A 21,602-nucleotide genomic window follows, 5' to 3' on the forward strand; every position below is an offset into this window, starting at 1 on the left:
AAAAGAAACCCTGGCTGTCCTGTTGGTAATAATCGTCTGTAAGGTATGGATAAGTAAGTTTTTTGTCGTAATTTCTTATATCTTTAGAGAGTTTATCTAACTTTTTGTGGAGGGTTATGGTATTAAATTCTGCTAGGACCTTCTCAGCCCTTTCTAGAGCCTCCTTAGCGTTCGTTAAAGCACTATCCCCCAATATTTCTCTTTTAAGTTCAGCAATTTCTTGCGTGAGCTTCTTAACGTACTCGATCGCTGTCTCTACTCCAAGCACCATCCAGTGCCTGGAGCAATTGTTGGCCACAAAGCTGAATCCTTCCCTAAACTTTGGTACGTCTATGAAGATTGCCGGCTCGTTCCGAACCTGCAGTCCTTTGGGAATTATATTGGATTGTAAATATTTGGTCAGCACGTGCCCATGAAGCCTGGAACGGATTAGTTTCTTCTCTAATCGTTCGGAACGAGCCGGCAATCTTCATAGACGTACCAAAGTTTAGGGAAGGATTCAGCTTCGTGGCCAACAATTGCTCCAGGCACTGGATGGTGCTTGGAGTAGAGACAGCGATCGAGTACGTTAAGAAGCTCACGCAAGAAATTGCTGAACTTAAAAGAGAAATATTGGGGGATAGTGCTTTAACGAACGCTAAGGAGGCTCTAGAAAGGGCTGAGAAGGTCCTAGCAGAATTTAATACCATAACCCTCCACAAAAAGTTAGATAAACTCTCTAAAGATATAAGAAATTAGGACAAAAAACTTACTTATCCATACCTTACAGACGATTATTACCAACAGGACAGCCTAGGGTTTCTTTTCCAATAAAAGTAGACAAGGCCCTGGGAGATTCAAGACCTTTTCAGATACCTCTTTTGGTAGTGGTTCAGATTCAGACCTAGATAGGCCTTCTACCAGTAGACAAGACAATCAAGTGTCCCATTTTTTAGGGGAGGGCCAGAGACAATCAAACAGAGGTGGGGGACAAGAACAGTTTTGGGGTCAGACAAGGGGATGGAACAACCACAGGGGTGGAAACACACGGCGCACCAACTCACGGGTCCGGTTCTTTCAGCCAGAAACACATGGCGAGATCTCGACCCGCAGACAAACATACAGATGGTGAAGACGAAGTGCGTTAATTTGGTGGTTTCAAACGTATATCCAACTCCCTTCCTGATGGGCTCGGTTAGTAACCCTGAAATTTCCATTGGCTCACATTGTAGACCTTTGACACACATGTCCACACAAAATACGTTGGCCATAACCACCAATGGCAGTCTAACCATTGATACTATGATGGAAACTTCATGTACGGGTGATTCTGCCTTGCTTTCCATTTTTAAACCCCAACTTACTTCGGCGGTTGACATTGTACCGAATCCTCCAAATATGACCACACAGAATACGTTGGCCATAACCACCAATGGCAGCCTTCTTGAACGGCACCAAATTATTGACATCACAATGGAAGCTTCATGTACGGGTGATTCTGCCTTGCTTTCCATTTTGACACCCCAACTCACTTCGGCGGTTGATATTGGACCGAATCCTCCAAATATGACTCATCCGGCAAACACTCAGGATGTTCCAAATCAAGGATCAGTCGGTACACAAAACCCAATTATTAATCTTTCGGATCATATACTATCCAATGAGGAAAGGTTGGTTCTGCAAAAAGGGCTAACATTTGTACCGACATCTGCTCCTGATTCCTTCAATGTTAAGGTTGAACTACAACGGTTTTTCAGGAAAATACGTTTGAAATATTATTTCAGCAAGAATGTATATGCCCCGACGGCAGCTGCAACACCGTTCAGACCACCATCAACGTTCACTCCGAGTGCATATATGATGAGCGAGAAAATACTTGCATATGAGAGAATTGTCCTTGAAGAAATCGTGGACCTGATGGGGAAGAAGAAGTACTTAAAATATAACATCAGTAATCAGGAAAGACTGGCATTATCAGCATTAGGAACCAACAATGCCATTGTGATCAAGGCCGCCGACAAGGGTGGTGCGGTGGTTCTGCAAAATACACAAGACTACGTAGCTGAAATAGAGCTTCAATTGGCAGTCAGAGATAGCTATTGTCCTATACCAAGGGATCCCACGTCGGAGGTCAAAGCACTAATTGAGGAGATAACCATGGACGGAGTGGTAAAGGGTTTCTTAAGCCAACCAGAGTGTGACTTCTTAAACAAAAGAGAAGCCAGGATTCCAACTATTTATACCCTCCCCAAAATACATAAGCGCCTAGATAAACCACCAGGGAGGCCTATTGTCTCTGGCTGCGAATCGATTTTGGAACCTCTCAACCAGTTTATAGATCACTTTCTCCAACCCTTGATACCCAAAACCAAATCATATGTGCGGGATACAATGCACATTATTCAGCTGTTGGAGGGACAACCATTCGATATGCAAACCCAACTACTTGTTACATTGGATGTATCCTCGCTCTATACCTCCATTCCTCAGGTGAAGGCCCTTGAGGTAATTAGAGCTACCCTTGATAAGAGGTCAAGACCGCATTGGATACCAACTGACTTCTTGATAGGCCTTCTAGAAATTGCAATGAAGCACAATTACTTTGTATTCATGAAGCAATTCTACTACCAATGTAAAGGCGTCGCGATGGGCGCTACTTATGCGCCAAGCCTGGCCAATATCTTTATGGATTCATATGAGGAGGAGCACCTCTATAGCCTTCTAAATCCATTCATCAATCAGATTATGGTCTGGAAACGTTACATAGATGACGCTATAATGATCTGGACGGGTACTGCTGAGGAACTTGAACAATTCTATAACTGGTTGAATACGAGATCAATTGATATTCAATTCACCATGTCGAAGAGCAACAAATCAATTGATTTCCTTGACCTTACATTTGAAGTAGATGATGGACAGTTAATTTGCAATTTATATCGCAAACCTACAGAAAGGAACACCATCCTTAAATACAATTCCCACCATCCACGCAGCCTTAGGGACAATCTTCCGTACGGCCAATATCTGAGGCTAAGAAGAAACTGTACACGACGAGCCGATTTCTTCAAAGAAACTGACATCCTTACCACTCGCCTCAAGGAAAGGGGTTATCCTATTGGCTTATTGAAACGTGCACGGAAACGCGCCTGGTATTGTCCACGAGACCAACTAAAGTAAAGGAGAGAACAACCAAAAATGAGAGCATTGTATGTGTTACTACATTCAATAGTAAAAGCAATGACATGAAGAAGATCATGAAAAAGTATTGGAACCTGGTTTCGAGTGAGCTTCCTACCACTGGGGAACCTCTATTTGCCTTTAAACGAGGTAGAAATGTGAAAGATAATGTTGTCAAGGCATATCTGGAACCACCTAAAACACTTGGACTTAGAGATCATCTGGGTTTGCCTCCCCTCATGGGCCATTTCAAATGTGGCCACTGTAAAGCCTGCCCTTTGACAGTGGAAGGTCCCTCATTCACCTATCACAATAGAACCTACAAAGCATACAGTTTCACAAATTGTAATAGTTGCAACTTAATCTACGCAATAATTTGTCCTTGTGGTCTTTTGTACGTGGGCCAAACCACACAAAAGGTAAAAGTAAGGATACTCCAACACATGAGCCGTATTAGATGTAAGACGCAAGGGGCTCCCATGGTCGAGCACTATCTCACACATAACCACCAGCCGGAGGATATCAAATGGTATGTGTTGGAAAAGGTTACTCTAGCTCCAAGAGGGGGTTCAATCACACTCAATCTAAAGAGAAAAGAATGTAGATGGATACATTCCCTTGATACAGTACAACAGGGTCTGAATGAGTTTGAGGAAACGTCTAGACAGATGGGTCAATTGTGATCAAGGGTCGGTTTGTTCTCTCCTCTCTAACTGTATAGATATCACTCTAAGAATGCTGATCACTGAACTTTGGTTCACTTAGAGCAGGCTTTGTGGTGCATGTGTACGCCAGCCCAATACAGTTCAAATCTAAGATCTTAGATGTCATGTTGTTTGAAACTTTATTGAAAGGCTCATTCTCTACATGTTATTTTTGGTCATGTTGCTGTAACTGCATTGAAGGCTCATTTTCTCTATTTAACTGAGAAGGTGCTACTTGCCACTACTTTGATTATTCAGATTACAGGGCTATGGTTTTATATCATAATGCTATTGTGATCATGCATATGCTTCCTGTATAAGAACTCATAATGTCTTTTGAAACCTGCAATCTAACATCTACATGACCTCGTTGGGATGTGATATTACCACTTTATAAATTACAGTGTCACTGAGTTTAACAGTTGGTTCAATATAACACAATGATCTGGTTTTGTATGTATGTGTTCAGAAGTTTGATGTATACAGGGCTCTGTATGCTGTTCCTCAAACATTTCACAAAACCAATTGTTTTAATTTTCCAATGTAACAGCTAAACATGTTTGATTTGCAAAGAAGAGAATTGTATCCTATGCCCAGTATGTCCCACGAGTAATCAAAAGCATCTATGCACAAAGCATCTCTACCCGTGGTTAGTTGTTTTTGGCATGTATAATAACGTGACATAGCTGCATTCCTGTTTTTGTCCGCACTTTGTTTGATAAAAATGGGATGCACCATTTGTACCTGGGCACGCAAATGGGGAGTTATGTTTCTTCTCTTATGGCCGGTATAGTGTTGCCGATCATTAATAGTTAGTATACACACTTGACGTCAGCGTGTAAGCTGAACGCACGAATAGCAACCACGTCACTCTAGCGGGCTCGCTCGATTTCTATTGACGCTTACTCAGTTGCTGAGCAACCGTCCTGGCGCTTTTAGACGTTCTACGTCATGCAGGGAGGGGCTTGGTTGTCCCCATATACCGGCTGATCAGTCCTTCGCCGGTTTCCCACAACAACGAAAGGTGGAAAGAGACGCGGGAATCAACACCGCCTGGGAGATTAAACTCTGTTACTCTCTTCTCAAGTAAGTTTTCTGATCAGCGCGATCAAATAAATCCTTTCCCCTGCCTTGCCTTGTCCCGGTTTTAACTAAGTCTGCACATGTGGCTTACCTTATAGACGCAGTCAGAGTCTACCAACTGCTCCTGCTACAAACTAAATTGACGATTTTCGCTCCATTAAGTTTTTTCGCTTACAAGTCAGTTCTCAGGTAAGCGTACCTGCTTTACATAGACAGGGATTACTTTACTTAAATTGAATATCTAAGAATTGAGCATGTTACATTTGGCCCCTCTTTGGTGTAATCCCACAACCGAGTTTGTTGCGCTATTTTTTCCCCGGACCAATCTCACGTGTGGTCCCCTTTTTAATTGATTTACAATAAATTGCCAATCTCACCGGTATAACTTGGCTTTTAATATTTGTTAGGACACGCACCTCTCGATCTCTATAAGAGCTTTAAAGTCACTTTTGAGTCATCGCCTGACTGGCTTTATAATTAGGACACCATGTATATAATTACCACGCTGAGACGTAATGCGTCTACAATGTTAATGTAAATCCCACATTAGGGGGACGAGCTCTTGAATTAATGGTGATGGGTTGATGATGTCATCCATTTACCTTTACTTTAAATTAATTTTTAGAAACTCCGCTGGATGAATATACCGGACCCACAAAATTTGAACATTGGGTCATCCTAGACCTCTGGCTAGGTGAGTCATGGCCTGCTTTGGCTTATTCGGGACCATACACTTGCGACTTCTTAAAATAAGCTCTTGACACGTGCCTTACTTGCTTTTATAGGTTGCCACTGCCAATATCTAAGTCCTGATGAAGACCCGCATGACGATTTAAGATCGCATATATAGGGTCGAAACGTCGACAGTACCTAGGACCAGTTCAAGACTCGTTTTCCCATAGAATCGGAAATCCCCGGGAAACTGTGTCATTGTGCTCTTTCATATACTGGCCGACTTTTACCTTGTATATAAAAACCTTTGTATTCACTCTGTATATATTGCACACCAATTTTGTCACCTTTGTCACCTTGTCACTGATTCACCAATTCACTTTAATGTTTATAACCTTGGCAGCCATATCTTGCAAAAAGAATGTTATGGGTGTAGATATAAATGAGACAATTTATATATAAAAGAACATTTTACCACCCTGCAAATCTGATGTCATCGTGATTTGTGCATTGTTGTTGTTTGCTTTATGTGGTCCTGTGAATGTAATTATTTTTAGAATTTTTTTCTAAATTTGAAATATTGTACTTAAGTTTCTTCTTTTCGATTCATTCATAACTGAAAACAAAGTAATTGTTTGGCTACACCCGACGGAACCATTGTTTTTCATATCATATGCTCCTCCAGGCACTTCATGCAAAGAGAACTTTCCGCTGTCACTGCAAATTTAGAATCACTCACAGTTCTGACTCGTTTTGACTTACTAAAACCAAAGAGGATGATGGACGGAGTGTTGAACATTGCAAGCACTCACCCCCAGTCAACTGATCTGGGTTTAATCCATCATCGTTCTTTAGCTCACTCCGCCACCCCAGTTCAGACATGGCCATATGAAAATCAGTCTGACCCAGTGCCTCATGGGAACAGTCCAGCCCGAACAGAGAAGCCATGTCTTCCCTGGACCGGAAACAAGCATCCTGGGACCGGTTTCTGGCTAATCAGCCGTCATCAGCCAGGTTAGCTTGAATCCAGTGGCAAAGTGAGCAAGGGACCCACGTCTGGGCATACCCTGCCAACTTAGGGCGAACAAAGCAAAACCAAAGGGGATGATGGACAGAGTGTTGAACATTGCAAGCACTCACCCCCAGTCAACTGATCTGGGTTTAATGAGTGTTGAACATTGCAAGCACTGGTTTTGCTTTGTTCACCCTAAGTTGGCAGGGTATGCCCAGACGTGGGTCCCTTGCTCACTTTGCCACTGGATTCAAGATATCCTGGCTGATGAGGGTTATGAACCCGAAACCGGTCCCAGGATGCTTGTTTCCGGTCCAGGTAAGACATGGCTTGGCAGTTCGGGCTGGACTATTCACAGTGAGAGATCTGAGCACTTTCCTCTTTGGATTTAGGCTTTTTGCCTCTTTTTTGTTCCGGTGCTCTTTCTTTTGAAACTCAGGCAGTGTCCTTGAGCACATATTTGCCTTTCCCATGGGCGACGTGTGTGCAGGGACTTGGATATAATCGCCAGGGCCAAGTGACCTCACCAAGGGCCATATGTAGGAAGCCAAATACCGGTCAGTAACGGCCGATTTTCGGTAAATATCCCGTTACCGACCGGTATTTAGGCTTTTGCTATGTAGGGGGCATATTTCAGGATTCGGTAATTTACCGAATCTGTAAAATTACCGATTCGGTAAATACCGAATCCTGAAATGATATGTAGGGGGAGTGTCTCGTCGGTGTGTGGATTCGTTATTTACCACCAACTAAAAGTTGATGGTAAATGATGAATACCTGTAAAAAAGCATTATTGTGCTATTTGAAATGTGCAATGTGGCAGACATACATGCCCTAGGGCATGTATGTGCGCCACATGTGCACACATGCACGAATCAGGGGTGCAACAGGGTGTCAATGTGACACCCTGCCACCCATGATAATGCCTCCCCTATTACCGATTCGGTATTTACCGAATCGGTAATGGCAACTGGCTTCCCATTCATTCCTATGGGCCTCCAGGGCCATAGGAATGAATGGGAAGCCAGTTGCCATTACCGATTCGGTAAATACTGATTCTTAAATACCGATATTTACCGAATCGGTAATAATTTACCTACATTACATTTACCGATTCATAAATACCGAATCGGTAAAATTCGGTATTTAAGAATCGGTAAATGTAATTTACCTACATATGGCCCCAAGTGGCTTATGGGAGCCACTATAGGCTAGAACTGGTGTCTCCACTGCTTTCTTATACAGCGAGCGACTGCTAGAGAATGTAACCCTGCAAATGTTTTCTTGGAATGACTTTTCCATAGCCTGCAGGTCCCAATTGAGAACTTGGAACTTTAGGGTCTTGTGGTTTAGAACCTGCTTCTTGTATGGTCTTGGGTTTCTTTAATGGGGTTTTGCTCCAGGTTTTTGGAGGTATTTTCAATGTATTTTACCTTCCATCTCCACGTTCATGCAATTTTGGCAACTCATGCTGCAGTCTGCCTTTAAGCCATGAACATAATGTCATAAGCTGTTTGAACAGCTGAATTGCATAACCTTTGTGCCTTTTACCAAATATTAAGTTTGACTCTTGTGTCTGGGGAATAGTTATCCAGTGCCTATCCGCTCTTTGTGTGCTATCATGAGTATGAGGTCCCTTTGCAAACTCTTGGTGTGTATGCAGATTGAGGGTGCACCAATCCCAAAAGAGGTGTTTGGCTTTCATAGCTTAGACGAGTAAAGAATTAAATACCGGGTGTTGTCCACAAGTGTGTATCGGCTGTACCCTTCTTTCCGGTGAGGTGGCAAGGCATCACTCCCCTGGTATCCTCTCCTTCCCAGTAGATAGTTACCCTCACTGGCAGTATACAAGTGGAGCAAGTAATCCTTGGGAAAGTGAAAGCATCCGGTTGTAAAACAGTTTAACTCTGAGAGGTGATGATTTGTTCCAATCTGACTTTATTCTTGATCCAAGGAAATGGTGTGAAGTGACCAGCAGCAGACGTCCCTTGCTCTGTAGACTCTGTACTTTGGAGTTGAGCCCAGCTCGTCTGTGGTGAACAAATGGCTCGTTGTGATGGTTTGGGCTGGTGCCAGGCCCCTGATTCTTTTAGAAATATTGGCAACCTTCAACAGTTTTGACTATCTGGCACTGCTGTGACATTTAGTTGTCTTTTTCCTGGGTAAAATAGTGCTACATTGGATTGAGTTATTCCTGAAAGGAATAACCCGTTCGGTTCATCAGGCTCCCTCTCCTCTCCACACATGACTTGGAGACTCACTTCAGAGCTCTTATCTTGTTCCATCTCTTGCTCAGTCATTATATATCACCTCCTGCTCATATACTGCGTGAATTGGCTATGCCTTCTATATATTTGCAAATGACACACTGATTCTGGACTATGCTTATTCGTTTATGGCGCTATGGTATCTGAAATTGAACATCCTAACCCAGAAATCCCACTAACTCACTACTTTCCCAACAGGTGGAACTTGCCTTTGTGGCCCTGCTCCATGGTCACTTGCCCAACACACTCGGGCATGGCAAGGAACTTGGGATTTTTTATGATCTTTATCTTGGGTAGATAACTTCTCTCCAGTTTCTAGTATCGGCTTCTTCTAGTATAGTAGTATAAAGAGGAATTTCACTTAAAACCATAGTGCTGAAAACATATGTCAATTATCTCTTCGATTTTTGAAATTCTGCTAATCTACGACTGCCAAGCAGAACTCTGGACAGATTAGCAGCCGCATTCTGAATGTTACGGTAGAGTTCTGTTGGTTTGAGGGAAATTAATTCCATCTCAAAATAGATCCTGCATGCATTAGCAAAAGCTGCAGGTCAGGCTTTAATGCAAACACAGGATTGCTTAGGTAGGTGCAGTATGTTTTATTTCCCAACCTTGTGGTGTAGCATGTCTCCAGAATTGTAATCTTGCAGAATAAAAATTCAGTGCACTAGAAGCTTGCAGCATAAAAATCAGGCCAAAAGACATTGGAGGCACAGTTTGAAAGAGGTTGCATAGCACAAATAGTCTGTATGTGTTTGAGCATGCCACCATTTTCTTGTGATTGCACATTAAAGCCAGACCTTTTAGATTTGCCAGTGTTTGTTGTTAGTGTGTTTGAGGGCTTAGAGTGTTCCATTTCCATCTGATTTAGCTTGTAAGGCGTACACTACAGTCAGTATTTTGAAAGGAATGTTGTCTGACCAATTCAGTTTAACATGGTACGATATTGGTATGTGATATTTCTTTATGGAAAATCAGTTCTTGTGTAGAGCCAATTTTGTGGATAGGCAAGGTGCAATGTCGTAGTAGTTTGCTGTCCAATAAGGATTTGAAGAGGGATATTTGCCTTTATTAATTGAAATCAGTTTGAATTTTAGGGAATCCTAATGGATTAAGGCAATCCCCTCTGCATTTTGTTTTAGGTTCCGCGTATCAGACAGGTTGCGAAAGCCTCTTGAGGCCCATCTTTCACAGCATCAGCAGAAAAGCCAATATGTCTAAAAAGCAAGTGTTATTGTCTTTGCCAATGCATGTCCGCTAAGTTGAGGTGTATACAATTGTATATGAGTAGTAAGATAATGGTATGGAAGGTGATAACGACCAGGGTTCTATGAGTGCAATAGCATCAAGAGGTGACTGAAGAGGCCCAATTAGGACGGAGCTGGTCTTGTGTTACTTGTGCTCTGTTGTTGCATATGGCTGCGTCTAATCTCTCTCATGTCCTCTTGTGTGTAGTCGGTTTTTGCACTGTTTGGGTGTAGCTGGACTGGATGGCAGTTTTATCAATGAGTGGTGGTCAATACCAGAGGGTTTTGGAAGTTAAGAGTAGCCCTGCTCCAGGCTATATTCCTGTCTGTCTTGATTTAGCCTCTCATGTTGATATTTCTTTTCCCCAGGGAGCTTGGGAAATAATGGGAGAAGTAGTGGAGGGTCAGCTAGTGGTGTCACATTTGGCAGGGAATGTAGGCATGGTGTCAGTATTAATGTAATCTAGCATAGTGGACGTTTTGTAAGACCTTTGTGGTATAAAACAATGTGGTGATGACATGGAGCTTGATATCGCAGGATGAGATTATAGCCTTCCCATTTTTATGCAGGGTGAAGTGCAATTCACATTTTTATTTTTAATAAATATTTTTTATTTATTATTTGCAATATAAGCATGCAATCAGAAAAATCATGAACACACAATATAAATTGAATGGTGAGCAATGACATGTGGTACAGAACAAAAAGCCAGCACCGTTCTCAGGAAATTAGAGCAAAAGATAGGACATCAAATTCAAAGATGAACATGGGTTGATCGTCACATCAAGATTATCTACATTTATCAACATTGGGTCGGACATCACAGTTTTAAAGGCACAGTTCCCTGTGCTCCCGGTAATGATTCAACTCCCTCCTCCAGTTCCAAACCATAATATGCTATACATTGGGCCCATATCTTTTGAAATTTCCGGGGTCAAACCCAGGCTTTGCACGTCACTTGTTCCGCCACCATATAGAGGTCTACACCTGCCCTCATTCCTTAAGTGTTGGGAAGTGATGGACCCCCCAGTAACGTGTTATGTCCCTTTTGGCTACCACCAGCCCGAAATTAGCTAGCAGAAGTTTGTGGCATAGCAGATCCACATCCATGGGCATCCCCAGAAGAAGAAATCGAGCTTCTAGGTCCAATTGTGCGCCCAATATGTCATTCAGTTCCTTCACTACCTTACTCCAGTATGTTCGTATCCTGTTGCACTCCCATAGGGTATGTATGAATGTACCTCGTTCTATATGACATCTAAGACAGTCCGGGTTGGTAGCTGTCCCCATGGTGTGGAGCCTCGCCCTATCAAAGTAAGTCCTGTGGAGGATTTTGTATTGAATAAGACGGAGTCTTAATTTAATCGCCACTTTGCGTGGATGCATGAGGGCTGCCTCCCAGTCTATGTCTTCCATTGGACCAGTGGTAAGTTCCCATTTAGCTCTAAGCGGGTCCATCAGGCATATTGTTAAGTAGTGTTTTGTAGGTCAATGAGATGGCCTGAGCAGGAATCTCTTCTTGTAGGAGCCTGCCTTCTAATGGGCCATATTCCGGCAGTGACTCCGCGTCTATTCCCTCGGCTTGCCAGGCATGTTTTAGTCTGAGATAAGCATAATATTGAGAGGCATGTAAGTGATAGGTTGCCTGTAGCGTCGTGAACGGAGACTATGTGCCTTTTTCCAAGACATCCCCTATTTTAGAGATCCTAATTCGATCCCACTGCTTGAAGCCTCTCAGTTTCCCAAGTTCAACCAATCTTGTCCCCTCCCACAGAGGGGTCTCCCTGGTAGGCTTCATGTCCCATCACATTTGCCTCTCAGCACCCTTCCAGGCCTCTAATACTCTTTGGGCAGCAGGTAGAAACAGACTGCTACCTTCACCTCCATATATATAGTGCAATTGCGTGCGTATCCGGAATTGCAGTCTTTCCAACATATAAGTGGAGTGATCCCCAGGAGCTTGATTCCATTCACTATTACGATGAGATGGGCCGCTCTAATATGCTCTAATGTCTGGTAAGGCCAAACCCCCATTGTACGGGTTTCGTTGCAGTGCTATTCTAGGATGGGCCCCATCCCAAAGAAGCAGACGTAATTCACTGTTGAGAGTTGTAAACAAGGCCTCTGGAATTTTACAGTAAGTATTTTGGAAGACCTAGAGTAGCTGGCGAAGTGTGATCATTTTATACATTGCTGCCCTCCCCATGATTGTCAGAGGGAGCTTCATCCATCTTTTAACATCTTCTTGGAAATGTAAAAGAAGTTGCCTAATCCTACATTCTAAACTGGCAGCCACCTCAGTGGTGATATAAAGTCCAAGGTAGGTAAATCCCTCTGTGGAGTATCGCAGGCAACTCGGGTTGGACTGAGGTTCCCCTGCCACCCCCTCCCCCAGCGGATACAGGGTGGATTTACTCCAGTTAATCCTGTATCGGGCGTGACGCCCATATTCTTCAAAAACGTTAAGGATTTTGGGAAGTGTCTCAGTTGGGTCTGTGACGAACAACACAAGCCAAGGGATCCAATATTAGAGCAAACAAGAGAGGAGACAGGGGGCAGCCTTGCCTTGTGCCTCTTTGACTAGGCCAGTGTGGTGAGGTGACTCCATTTAGCCGAACAGCGGGCTCTGGGGCATTACATAAGGAGCTAACCATTTCCGGAATATTGGACCGAATCCAAACTTTTCCAGAGTGCATCTCATAAAGGGCCAATGTATTGTGTCGAACACCTTCTCAGCGTCTAAGGAAAGGAGCAAGTGGGGGCTATCACGTCCCTGAACTGTGTCCAGCCAATTAGCCTAGTGCCTTAAATTAAAGCGCGTCGCTCATTTCAGCATGAACCCGGATTGGTCTCTATGTATCAGGGGGGTAATAACCGTCAAGAGGCGCAGGGCCAGATTGGGCCAGAATTTTGGTTTCAATATTGAGTAGCGAAATGGGTCGATAGGACCCACAATCTTCCGGGGCCTTCCCTGACTTATGGAGAACTACTACAGTAGCCCGTCGGAGATCTCTTGTAAGGATTTCCTGCTCTTTTGACAGCTTGAACATATTAAGCAAATAAAGAGCCAGCAGACTACTATTTAATTAAAAAAAATTCCCCCGAGAGTCCATTTGGGCCTGGGTTTTTCCCAGACTATTGCCAACCGATGGCCTCGGTCTCCTCGTCAAGAGTTAAGTCTTCCTCTAACTTGTCTCTGTCCTCTTGGGAAAGTGAGGGAAGCTCAATTGTTTAGAGGTATTGTAGTATATGTGCCTCGCTGGTTTGTGGTCGAGCTGAGTAGAGCTCCGTGTAATACCGGGCAAAGGCCGCCGCTATGTCCCTGGGCGTGGTGTATGTATGGCCTTGTGCTTGTATGACATTATCCATCTGAGCTCTGATTCCTTCCTGCCCAGCCATGCAAGTAGTTTCCCTACCCTATCACCCGTCTCATATAACCGGTGTAGGACTGCTAGTTGTTGGGCCTGTACCTCATGAGGGACTAGCGCTTGATTTGCAATTCACATTTTTGGTTGTAGTAACCAGAGATAGTACATTTTCCCAATAATGGATTGTTGTGTTTTTTAGACTGAGAAGAAAGTTCATAGTTTATTAATCCACAAATGTTTGTGTTTGATTTAAATGTAAAAAAAAAAGCTTGGTTTGAATAGATTCCAATCCTAAATTGCCATTTAAGAAAGTACCCTGATAAAGGTTTCCAGATTGGCCACCAGGGTTAGTGTTTTCAAGTATCTGAGGATAGTTTGGTATAGGCCAGAGGGGAATTGAATCTTTGGGGTGTTATTATTCACTCCATGAGTCTGAACTGCTATGAAGCGTACTGTGTTTTGATGGCCATAATAGGATCACACGAAAAACATGATGGTTATATATCATGGAAAGCAAATTCTGAGCTGCAACATGAAGCTGTTGGATGTTACTCAGTGCAGGTAAAAAACATGGTAGTACATTAATTGTAATAGTTGTGTATCAGTACGATATCCCACATTTACATATAAACACTCCCTTAGTGCAATATCAGCAGCAATATAGAAATTAGGAGCACTAATCATTGTTGGTACAGCATCAACAGAAATGTGGAAGCACTTTTAAATGCACAGATACAGTGCGTGGACATTTAGCTTAATTGTCCATGCACCTCAATGAGAAGTACTTTTTAGGTCTCGCTGAGCCAGCGCATGCGCTGCTCTGCGAGACATTTAGTGTGTGGGTTTATGAAGTGCTGCCACAGGCTTTTGGTGGCCTAAAGCTTGCGTGCAGGCGAGCGTGCACACGCGCAGCCACCATCTGTCTGCCTCTCTGTTTTGCTCGCGCAAACTCCCTCCCCCTCCCTCATCACAGAGCGCGTCTTTTCACTTTCAGCCCGGCCGCGCTTCAACTCCATCCCTCTCCCTCACCGCAAGATCGCGTGTATTTTCACTTTCAGCCCGGCCGTGCATCAACTCCCTCCGCCTCCCTCACCACAGAGTGCGTCTTTGACCAGGGTAACTGTCCCTAGCTGACCCGCGCAGAGTGTTTCCTAGAAGGCGCTGGAGGACACGGTGTGTCTAAGCTAACATTCTTTGAGTGGTTCTGAGACGTGAGGCACCAGAAGTGCTGTGAACTGGTAGTGCGTTACATAGCTGCCAAGGTTTTATATTGCTAGGTGTGACATTTTCATATTTTCAATGTAATTATAAGTTTCATTTGAACGACTACGAGTGACACTTTTTAGGCTATGCCAATGCTTTTTATCTGAGTTACCCGAATTCCCCTCCAATCGGGTACAGGCCATGTGAATACATCGCAATAATGAATCTTTCTTTCACGTTGTTCCGAACAAAATGCAGCTTTTAAAAAGCACCTGCACAGTCTGAGAGCCAGCGCTCGTCGCCACAAAAGAGCAATGCCCGATATGTTTCTTCTTACGAGACTTTCAAATACATGCAGTGGAACGTCTAGCCTATGTTGCCATAGTAGCCAGCGGCTGCTTTTCATACTGGCTTTGCCTTTCACAGACTAGAGTTTGGGATTTTATTGAAAGGTCTGACGGTCTGTTATCAGGTGACATCCATTGCGGCTGCTGGACACATCCCTTTGTACGTGGTCACACTTCAGCACATACTGTGCTCTGAACGAGTTTGACATTTTTAAGTGCCACTTTAAATCGTTTGTCGTTTTGTTTCTTCATTCCAGCTTCTGTTTTGGCACAAATGTATGCCTACAATCAATATTTAATGTTCCTTCCTGCCACGGGAGTGTGAGAATTTCAAATAATTTATCATCCTTGATCTTTGTTCCATTCTTGAGATGAATTGGTGCTAACTGTGAACCCAGGCATCGCTTGTAAAATCAGCAATCTTCGTAGTGTCAGGCCCTGCCTACACAATCAACCACCCCTGCAAATAAGCATTGGCATAGCCAGTAGGTCGCGCCTTTGGGACCTTATAAGTATTTAATCATGCAGCACAATATTGTTGGTGCAACAACATCAACTGTTGCATGGCTAAACACTTATAAGGTCCCAAAGGCGAGACCTATTGGCTATGCCAATGCTTGTTAAGCTGGTGAACTGAACATTCTAATAGCCAACAGTAAACGGTGAGACTGAAATACTCCTCTGGCCTGCTCCAAAATGTGAATGACACTTTTTTCACGCAATTGCTGAATAGTTAGATCGGGGTCTTTAAACTGGGAGGCAGACCCTTAGGGGGGGGCCTCAAGTGATTCCAGGGGGCACCACGCTCTGACCAAAAGAAGCATTATGCTGATAGCAGCGCTTTGTTTTAAGTGGTGGTGAAAAATGAGCAGCAGTAAGCCACTCTGTAATGGGCCATCACAAGCTTCTTTTGTCATTTATATTCTAGCTGTGAAAAATGGTAACAGAATTGAACTGCAATATTTAAATATGTCTTGGGTTTAAATAAGTTGAGACTTATTTAAACATTTTAAAATAAGTCGAGATTTATTTAAACATTGCCACTTTAATTGAATAATCGTGAAAAATATATGGGGGGCCCAAATAATTCTATTTCTTTACTTTGGGGTGGGAGAGGGAGGGGAGCATAAACAATTTCGAAGCCCACTGAACTAGATACATGTACAAGTGACCATGAATATCTGCATCTGAGCAAAGGCTGCCATGCAGTAATGACCAAACATTGGAGGTGATCTCCATTGTGATTCCTGAATAAGGAGAAATATCCCCAAATTGATGCCACTGATATTGACCGTGTTTGTTGAAGCCTTCCCTTGCTGCAGGGAGACCCCGTCTTTTCCATCTGCAAGTACAATGTTTTTGCCCTTAAGAGGAGCCGCCATCACCTCTGCAAACTGAGCTGGGGGATTCTCAAACACACTATGGGGGCTCAGTACTTGGTTCCCTAATCTTCGAGATCACAGGCTCAGAAGAGGATTCCTCAGCAACACCTGGGTCTGCTTGAGGACTTAAGGCCACATAGCCAGTGCTGTTCAGAGTGGGGTCAAAGTGCGGCCACTAGGCATTAATGGCCTCATCACAAAGAACCAACCAGGCTTTTGAATGACATCTGCATGCCTAATTCTTTTGTTTGTGTCTCAGAGCTGTCCATAATTTATTTTCCAGGGAATGTGTGGTTCTATTAATTCACCCCCTTTCATTCCAGAAGTATTGTCAGAGAGTCACATGAATGAAGAAATCATTCTCCCGCTATTTTAAGTCTCCTCGGCTGAACACACTCCATAATTTGGACGCCAAGCACTCACTCTGCTCTTGATGCCATCCAGCCAACTGTTAAGAAAATAATTGGCAGGTGGACAATAAGGCAAGAGATTCAGAGCAAACTTTTGCGTAAAGTGCCAGTCTGCCTTTTTTCTTTCCCTTTTTTTCTCTTTATCATCTGCTGTGGAACTTCGAGTTGAGATTGGGAGTGAAAAGAAGGAACGTTTACATTTATGGTATCTGCATTACTGTTAGTTGGCATTAACTCCTTCCTGACTGCTCCTGCTCTAGCACTAAAAAAAAACCTCTCTGATTGGCTTCTTTTGTAAATTAAAGGACCCTAGCAGGGGTACTGGTGATTGTGATGTGCTCCTTTATGATTAGGACTCCCGGTTTTATGGTATTTATATTTTTGTCATTTCCGTCTGTATTTATCCATATTTGTTTTTTGCTAATTTTACCTGTATTTATCCATATTTATTTTAGGTTTTGTGAAAAAATTAAGCTGAAATGTGTATATTTCTGCATTTATTTAACCGGTTAATGTACACTTGTGCCTGAACGCCTGACAGGTTTCAATGATATATGTACACACTCCGATGATAAAATATGCACTTATAAGAAAAAATGAACATTTTAGTATTATGGTTGTGCAAATCTACTGCTGTTTAAGGCTTTTTACTAAAATTCCTTTCTTTTTGCCATCCCCCTGCCTGTTAATCCGCACAGCTTTTGGCCTGGCAGTCATGATTGACCGTATTCAGAATCACTCAAAACCCAATTTCCGTTTTTATTCACATTTAAAAATAAATATAGACAGGAAAATAAATGTTTTTCTGTCTGTATTTATCTGTAAAAATCAGTAAAAACAGAAAACATGGAGCCTTATTTATGATGTACAAGTTACACCGTGCCAACACATGAATGCTCTTTATTAAATAGATAGAGCAGTAATTTGGTACAGGAAAATTATCCCACCAACTGGGAGAAAAGGAATCCTCTTGAAGGTAACTTTATCCTATTCAACTTTTTTTACAGTTGAGTGTACCATGCAATTTGCAGATTTCTGATATGCTTTCATGAACTGAGAAATGCGTACATCATTCAGGATTAACAGATCAGATTACCTTGCTAAATAGATAGGACTACTTGATGGCTATGCTTGCTTAATGTGGTAGCTATAAATTATTCTGAAATCTAATATCACTCTTCTTTGTTTTTAAATATTTGACAGGTGTTGGCCGATTTACTGGACTGCCTCTTCATGTATTGAGTCTGCAATGCAAGCGTTTTGAGACCAGTCATTTTTTCAACATCAATTAATTACAAAATGGGTAAATGGTCGCAGTATAAAAAATGTTATAGACTGGAATGGGAGTCTGATCCTCACTTGAAATCGTGGATTGCCCCTGTGCTAAGTGATAAAACAAAGGCATTTTGCAAGTCCTGTTGTGTAGAAATTCGTGCACATTACCATGATCTAAAATCACATGCAGGAAGAAGTAAACACCATACCCGCAGTAAGCGTTCTGTAGAGTCTATAGCATCTTATGCAATTTCTGTTAAATCAATACCCGACTTTCAGAAGAGGAGAGAATTAAAAATTGCTGCCTATGCAGCCTGTAATATTCCAATTAGTACTGTAGATGAGTTGGGGGAAATTCTTAGTGATGAATTTAGATCTTTTGAATTGGATGGCACAAAATGTACAGCAATCATCAGTTCTCTTTTGGGGCCTTATTTCAGAGATCAGCTGCTAGATGATGTTGGCCAATCACCATATTCTTTACTTGTTGAGCAGTCAACTGATATTTCAGTGAAACCACTTCTGGGAATTTGCATTAGGTACTTTAGTCAAAGGCATAATCGGTTTGTATGCAGTTACCTTGGTTTAATAGACTTACTAAAGGAAGATGATGTAGCCAAAGCGATTCTAGACCTACTTGATGAAAACAGACTTCAAACCGAAAATCTTGTTGGACTTGCTGCAGATGGGGCAAGTGTGATATGCAGTAAGAATCATGCTGTGTTTATTAGTTTAATGGGAAAGCAACCCTCTTTACAGCTTGTGAGCTGTGATTGTCACTCACTTGAGACTATTGCAAAAAACGCTGTTCAAAGTCTTCCCAGTAACCTTGAATTTATGATCAGAGAAACCTACAAGTGTTTGGCAGAATCAGCAAAGTGTCAAGATGATGCCAAGGAACTGTATGAGCTATTGACTGGCGATCCCCCGTTAAAACTGGCTTCCCCAACCGGCACCTGTTGGTTTGTTATGGCTGATTGTGTTGAACGAATTTTAGAGCAATTTGACGTATTAAAAGTACACTTTTCCCAAGCACACTATGTGGAGCATCAATATGCTTCTCAATTGCTGCAAGAAATGTATGACAATGAAAACAACTTTCTGTTCCTCTCTTTTTTAAAACCGTTCTTACAGGAGATTAAAACAGTTGACAAAATTTTCCAGATGGAGTCAGGAGATGCAGTAGAACAATTCCGTGATTTGCATAGACTGTTTTTGTCTACTCTGGAAAGAATAGTGGAACCAAGTATTTTGAGAAGCACCAGAGAAGAAGAGCTGCGAAGTTTAGACTTGCAGAATCCTGCAATCTACCGAATGCCAGAGGGCGCTGACCTTGGCATTAGATTCCAGCAGAAGCTGGAAGCAAGTGAACTGCCTGTAGATGCCAAGGGTGAAATCACCAAAAGATGTTTTGACTTCATTAAACTTCTGCTTACACAATACCAAATGCGTCTTGTGGAACTACTAAATGTGCTGGAGAAACTAGAGTTTTTAAGCCCAAAGAAAGCATTAGCAGATAAAAAACCTGTTATTGAACTCCCAGGTATTTTTTTCACCTGCCCAACCGAAGTCTTGGAATCTCAGTGGACAAATGTGTCTTCATGCAAGTTTACAGAAGAGGAAAGCATGGAGCGCTTCTGGGTCGAGGTGTTTGGCTACACTGATGCAGCTGGAAAACCCTGCTTTCTGGAAATGTCATTGGGTGCATTTAGGATGTTGCTGACGCTTCCACACTCGAGCACACGCCTGGAGAGGATGTTCTCACATGTGCCGTTTTTTATAGAGGATAGTATGGAACCAAAGTTCCTTTCAAACAGAATGCACATTATTTATGGACTCCAACGAAATAATCTAAATTCAGCCACCTTTACACCTGATAAAGCGCTGCTGGACAGATATCCCAGCACCATTTTGGACAAATAAATATTGAGACTTTTCCACTGAAAACTTGTTTATGAAAATGTATAGAATTATTGTTTGCCTTTTTAACGTTCAGAATATTGTTTTGTCTATGGGTTTAGGTGCTCAGTAGATGTCATTGTTTCATTGGCAGTGTAACTACAAAAAAGTCCGTTCATATTTTTATACGTTAAAATTAAAGTGTTAGACAAGTTTCTTTTTCTCTTATTTTAAATCTACCATACTTAATAGATTTGGAGTGTTCTGTGCAACTTGAGTTGTCAACCTGAAGCTGTTGGATTTTTACAGGAGAATTATGGTATTAAGTCTTTATGTAAGCTAATTGAGCAATATGTTATTCAACTGGTATTTGACTTGGTTGTAGAGGAATGGCTGTGGATAAGAACTGGGAGTGTAGATGATAAATAGTGGTAGGGGGAGTGGCTGGGAGGGGACAAAAGCTAGCAGTAGTTGGGTCAGCAAGGCGAGGAGATAACGTTGCTAGTAGAGGAGGGTAGGGCAAGGGAGCATGGTTATTAGAGAAGACAGGGCTAGCAATAGAGCAGGTGCAGCTATCAGTGGTGGGATGAAAAACATGGCTACAAGCATAGAGAAGTATTTCATAATAGTAGGACAAAAGTATTTATTTAAGATCATGTCATAAAAGGGTTGAAGGCATGGAAAAGAAATGAACTTTTAGGTGGAAAGGGGAAGTACTAACGAAGGGCAGGTAGAACAGCAATAGAAGTGAAAGGAAGCAAGACTAATAGAGGAGCAGACCTAATAATGGAAGCAAGGCTTGTAGTCGGTGGGTGAAGCACAACTGTCCGTGGGTATTAAACTAGAGGGATGCAAAGAAAGTTGTAAGCAGTGGGGTCCGCACCATCTTTAAAGGCTCATCATTGAACTTCATTCTGATACTTAGTGCCAGGTTCTCATGGGAGGAGCTCAAGGTGTTTTTAGAAAAGTTACAACTCATAATGGTCTGAAACAGGGCTGCTTGTGGGCTCCCCTGCTGTTTTCCCTATAGATATATATGACCTGCCGGGCACTATAGGTTGGATGCAGGAGGATCCATCAAATATTGGAGATATGTCCATTGGCTGTTTGTTTATGCTGAGGATGTGACTATAATGAATATAACCTCCCATTGGCCTACAACATCGCCTTACCACTTTGATAAAATCCACTTTCTGAAAATGAATAGATCTAAAAGTAAAAATGTGACCTTTCGTAAGAGGGGTGCAAGTACAAGGGGGAAGTTTAATTGGCAACTGGGGGAAGATAAATTAGAGAAAGTGGATTTGTATCTGTACCTGGGTAAAATCTTCTCCAGTAGCGGGCGGGATGACCATCATATTATTCTTTGTTCGAGTAGAGCCCACTCCCAGGCAAATGCCATCAACCGATTATATAAATCATATGAGAGACATCACTTTGGTTATAGTTTGTCAGTTTATAAGGTTAAAATTCCACCTGCTGTGAGGTGGTTGATAGATATTACTGGCACACTTTTGAGGCAATAGAAGGTCGGATTTTTTGCCAGATTTGTGGTTTGAATACTCTAGCA

General features: G+C 42.4%; 1 protein-coding gene across 3 annotated transcripts in view; it reads left to right on the forward strand.

The window, feature by feature from the left end:
* Positions 1–20,247, forward strand: part of LOC146810391 (uncharacterized) — a 36,873-nt gene extending 16,626 nt beyond the window's left edge. For all 3 annotated transcript variants that reach the window (XM_085617389.1, XM_085617387.1, XM_085617388.1), the window contains one exon: positions 18,062–20,247. In XM_085617389.1, coding sequence (XP_085473515.1) covers positions 18,158–20,056 — 1,899 coding nt within the window. In that variant the 5' untranslated portion in view covers positions 18,062–18,157 and the 3' untranslated portion in view covers positions 20,057–20,247. The remainder of the gene's footprint in view (positions 1–18,061) is intronic.
* The last annotated feature ends 1,355 nt before the right edge of the window (positions 20,248–21,602 follow it).

Source organism: Triturus cristatus, chromosome 7, assembly GCF_964204655.1.
Source record: "Triturus cristatus chromosome 7, aTriCri1.1, whole genome shotgun sequence".
NCBI lineage: Eukaryota > Metazoa > Chordata > Amphibia > Caudata > Salamandridae > Triturus > Triturus cristatus.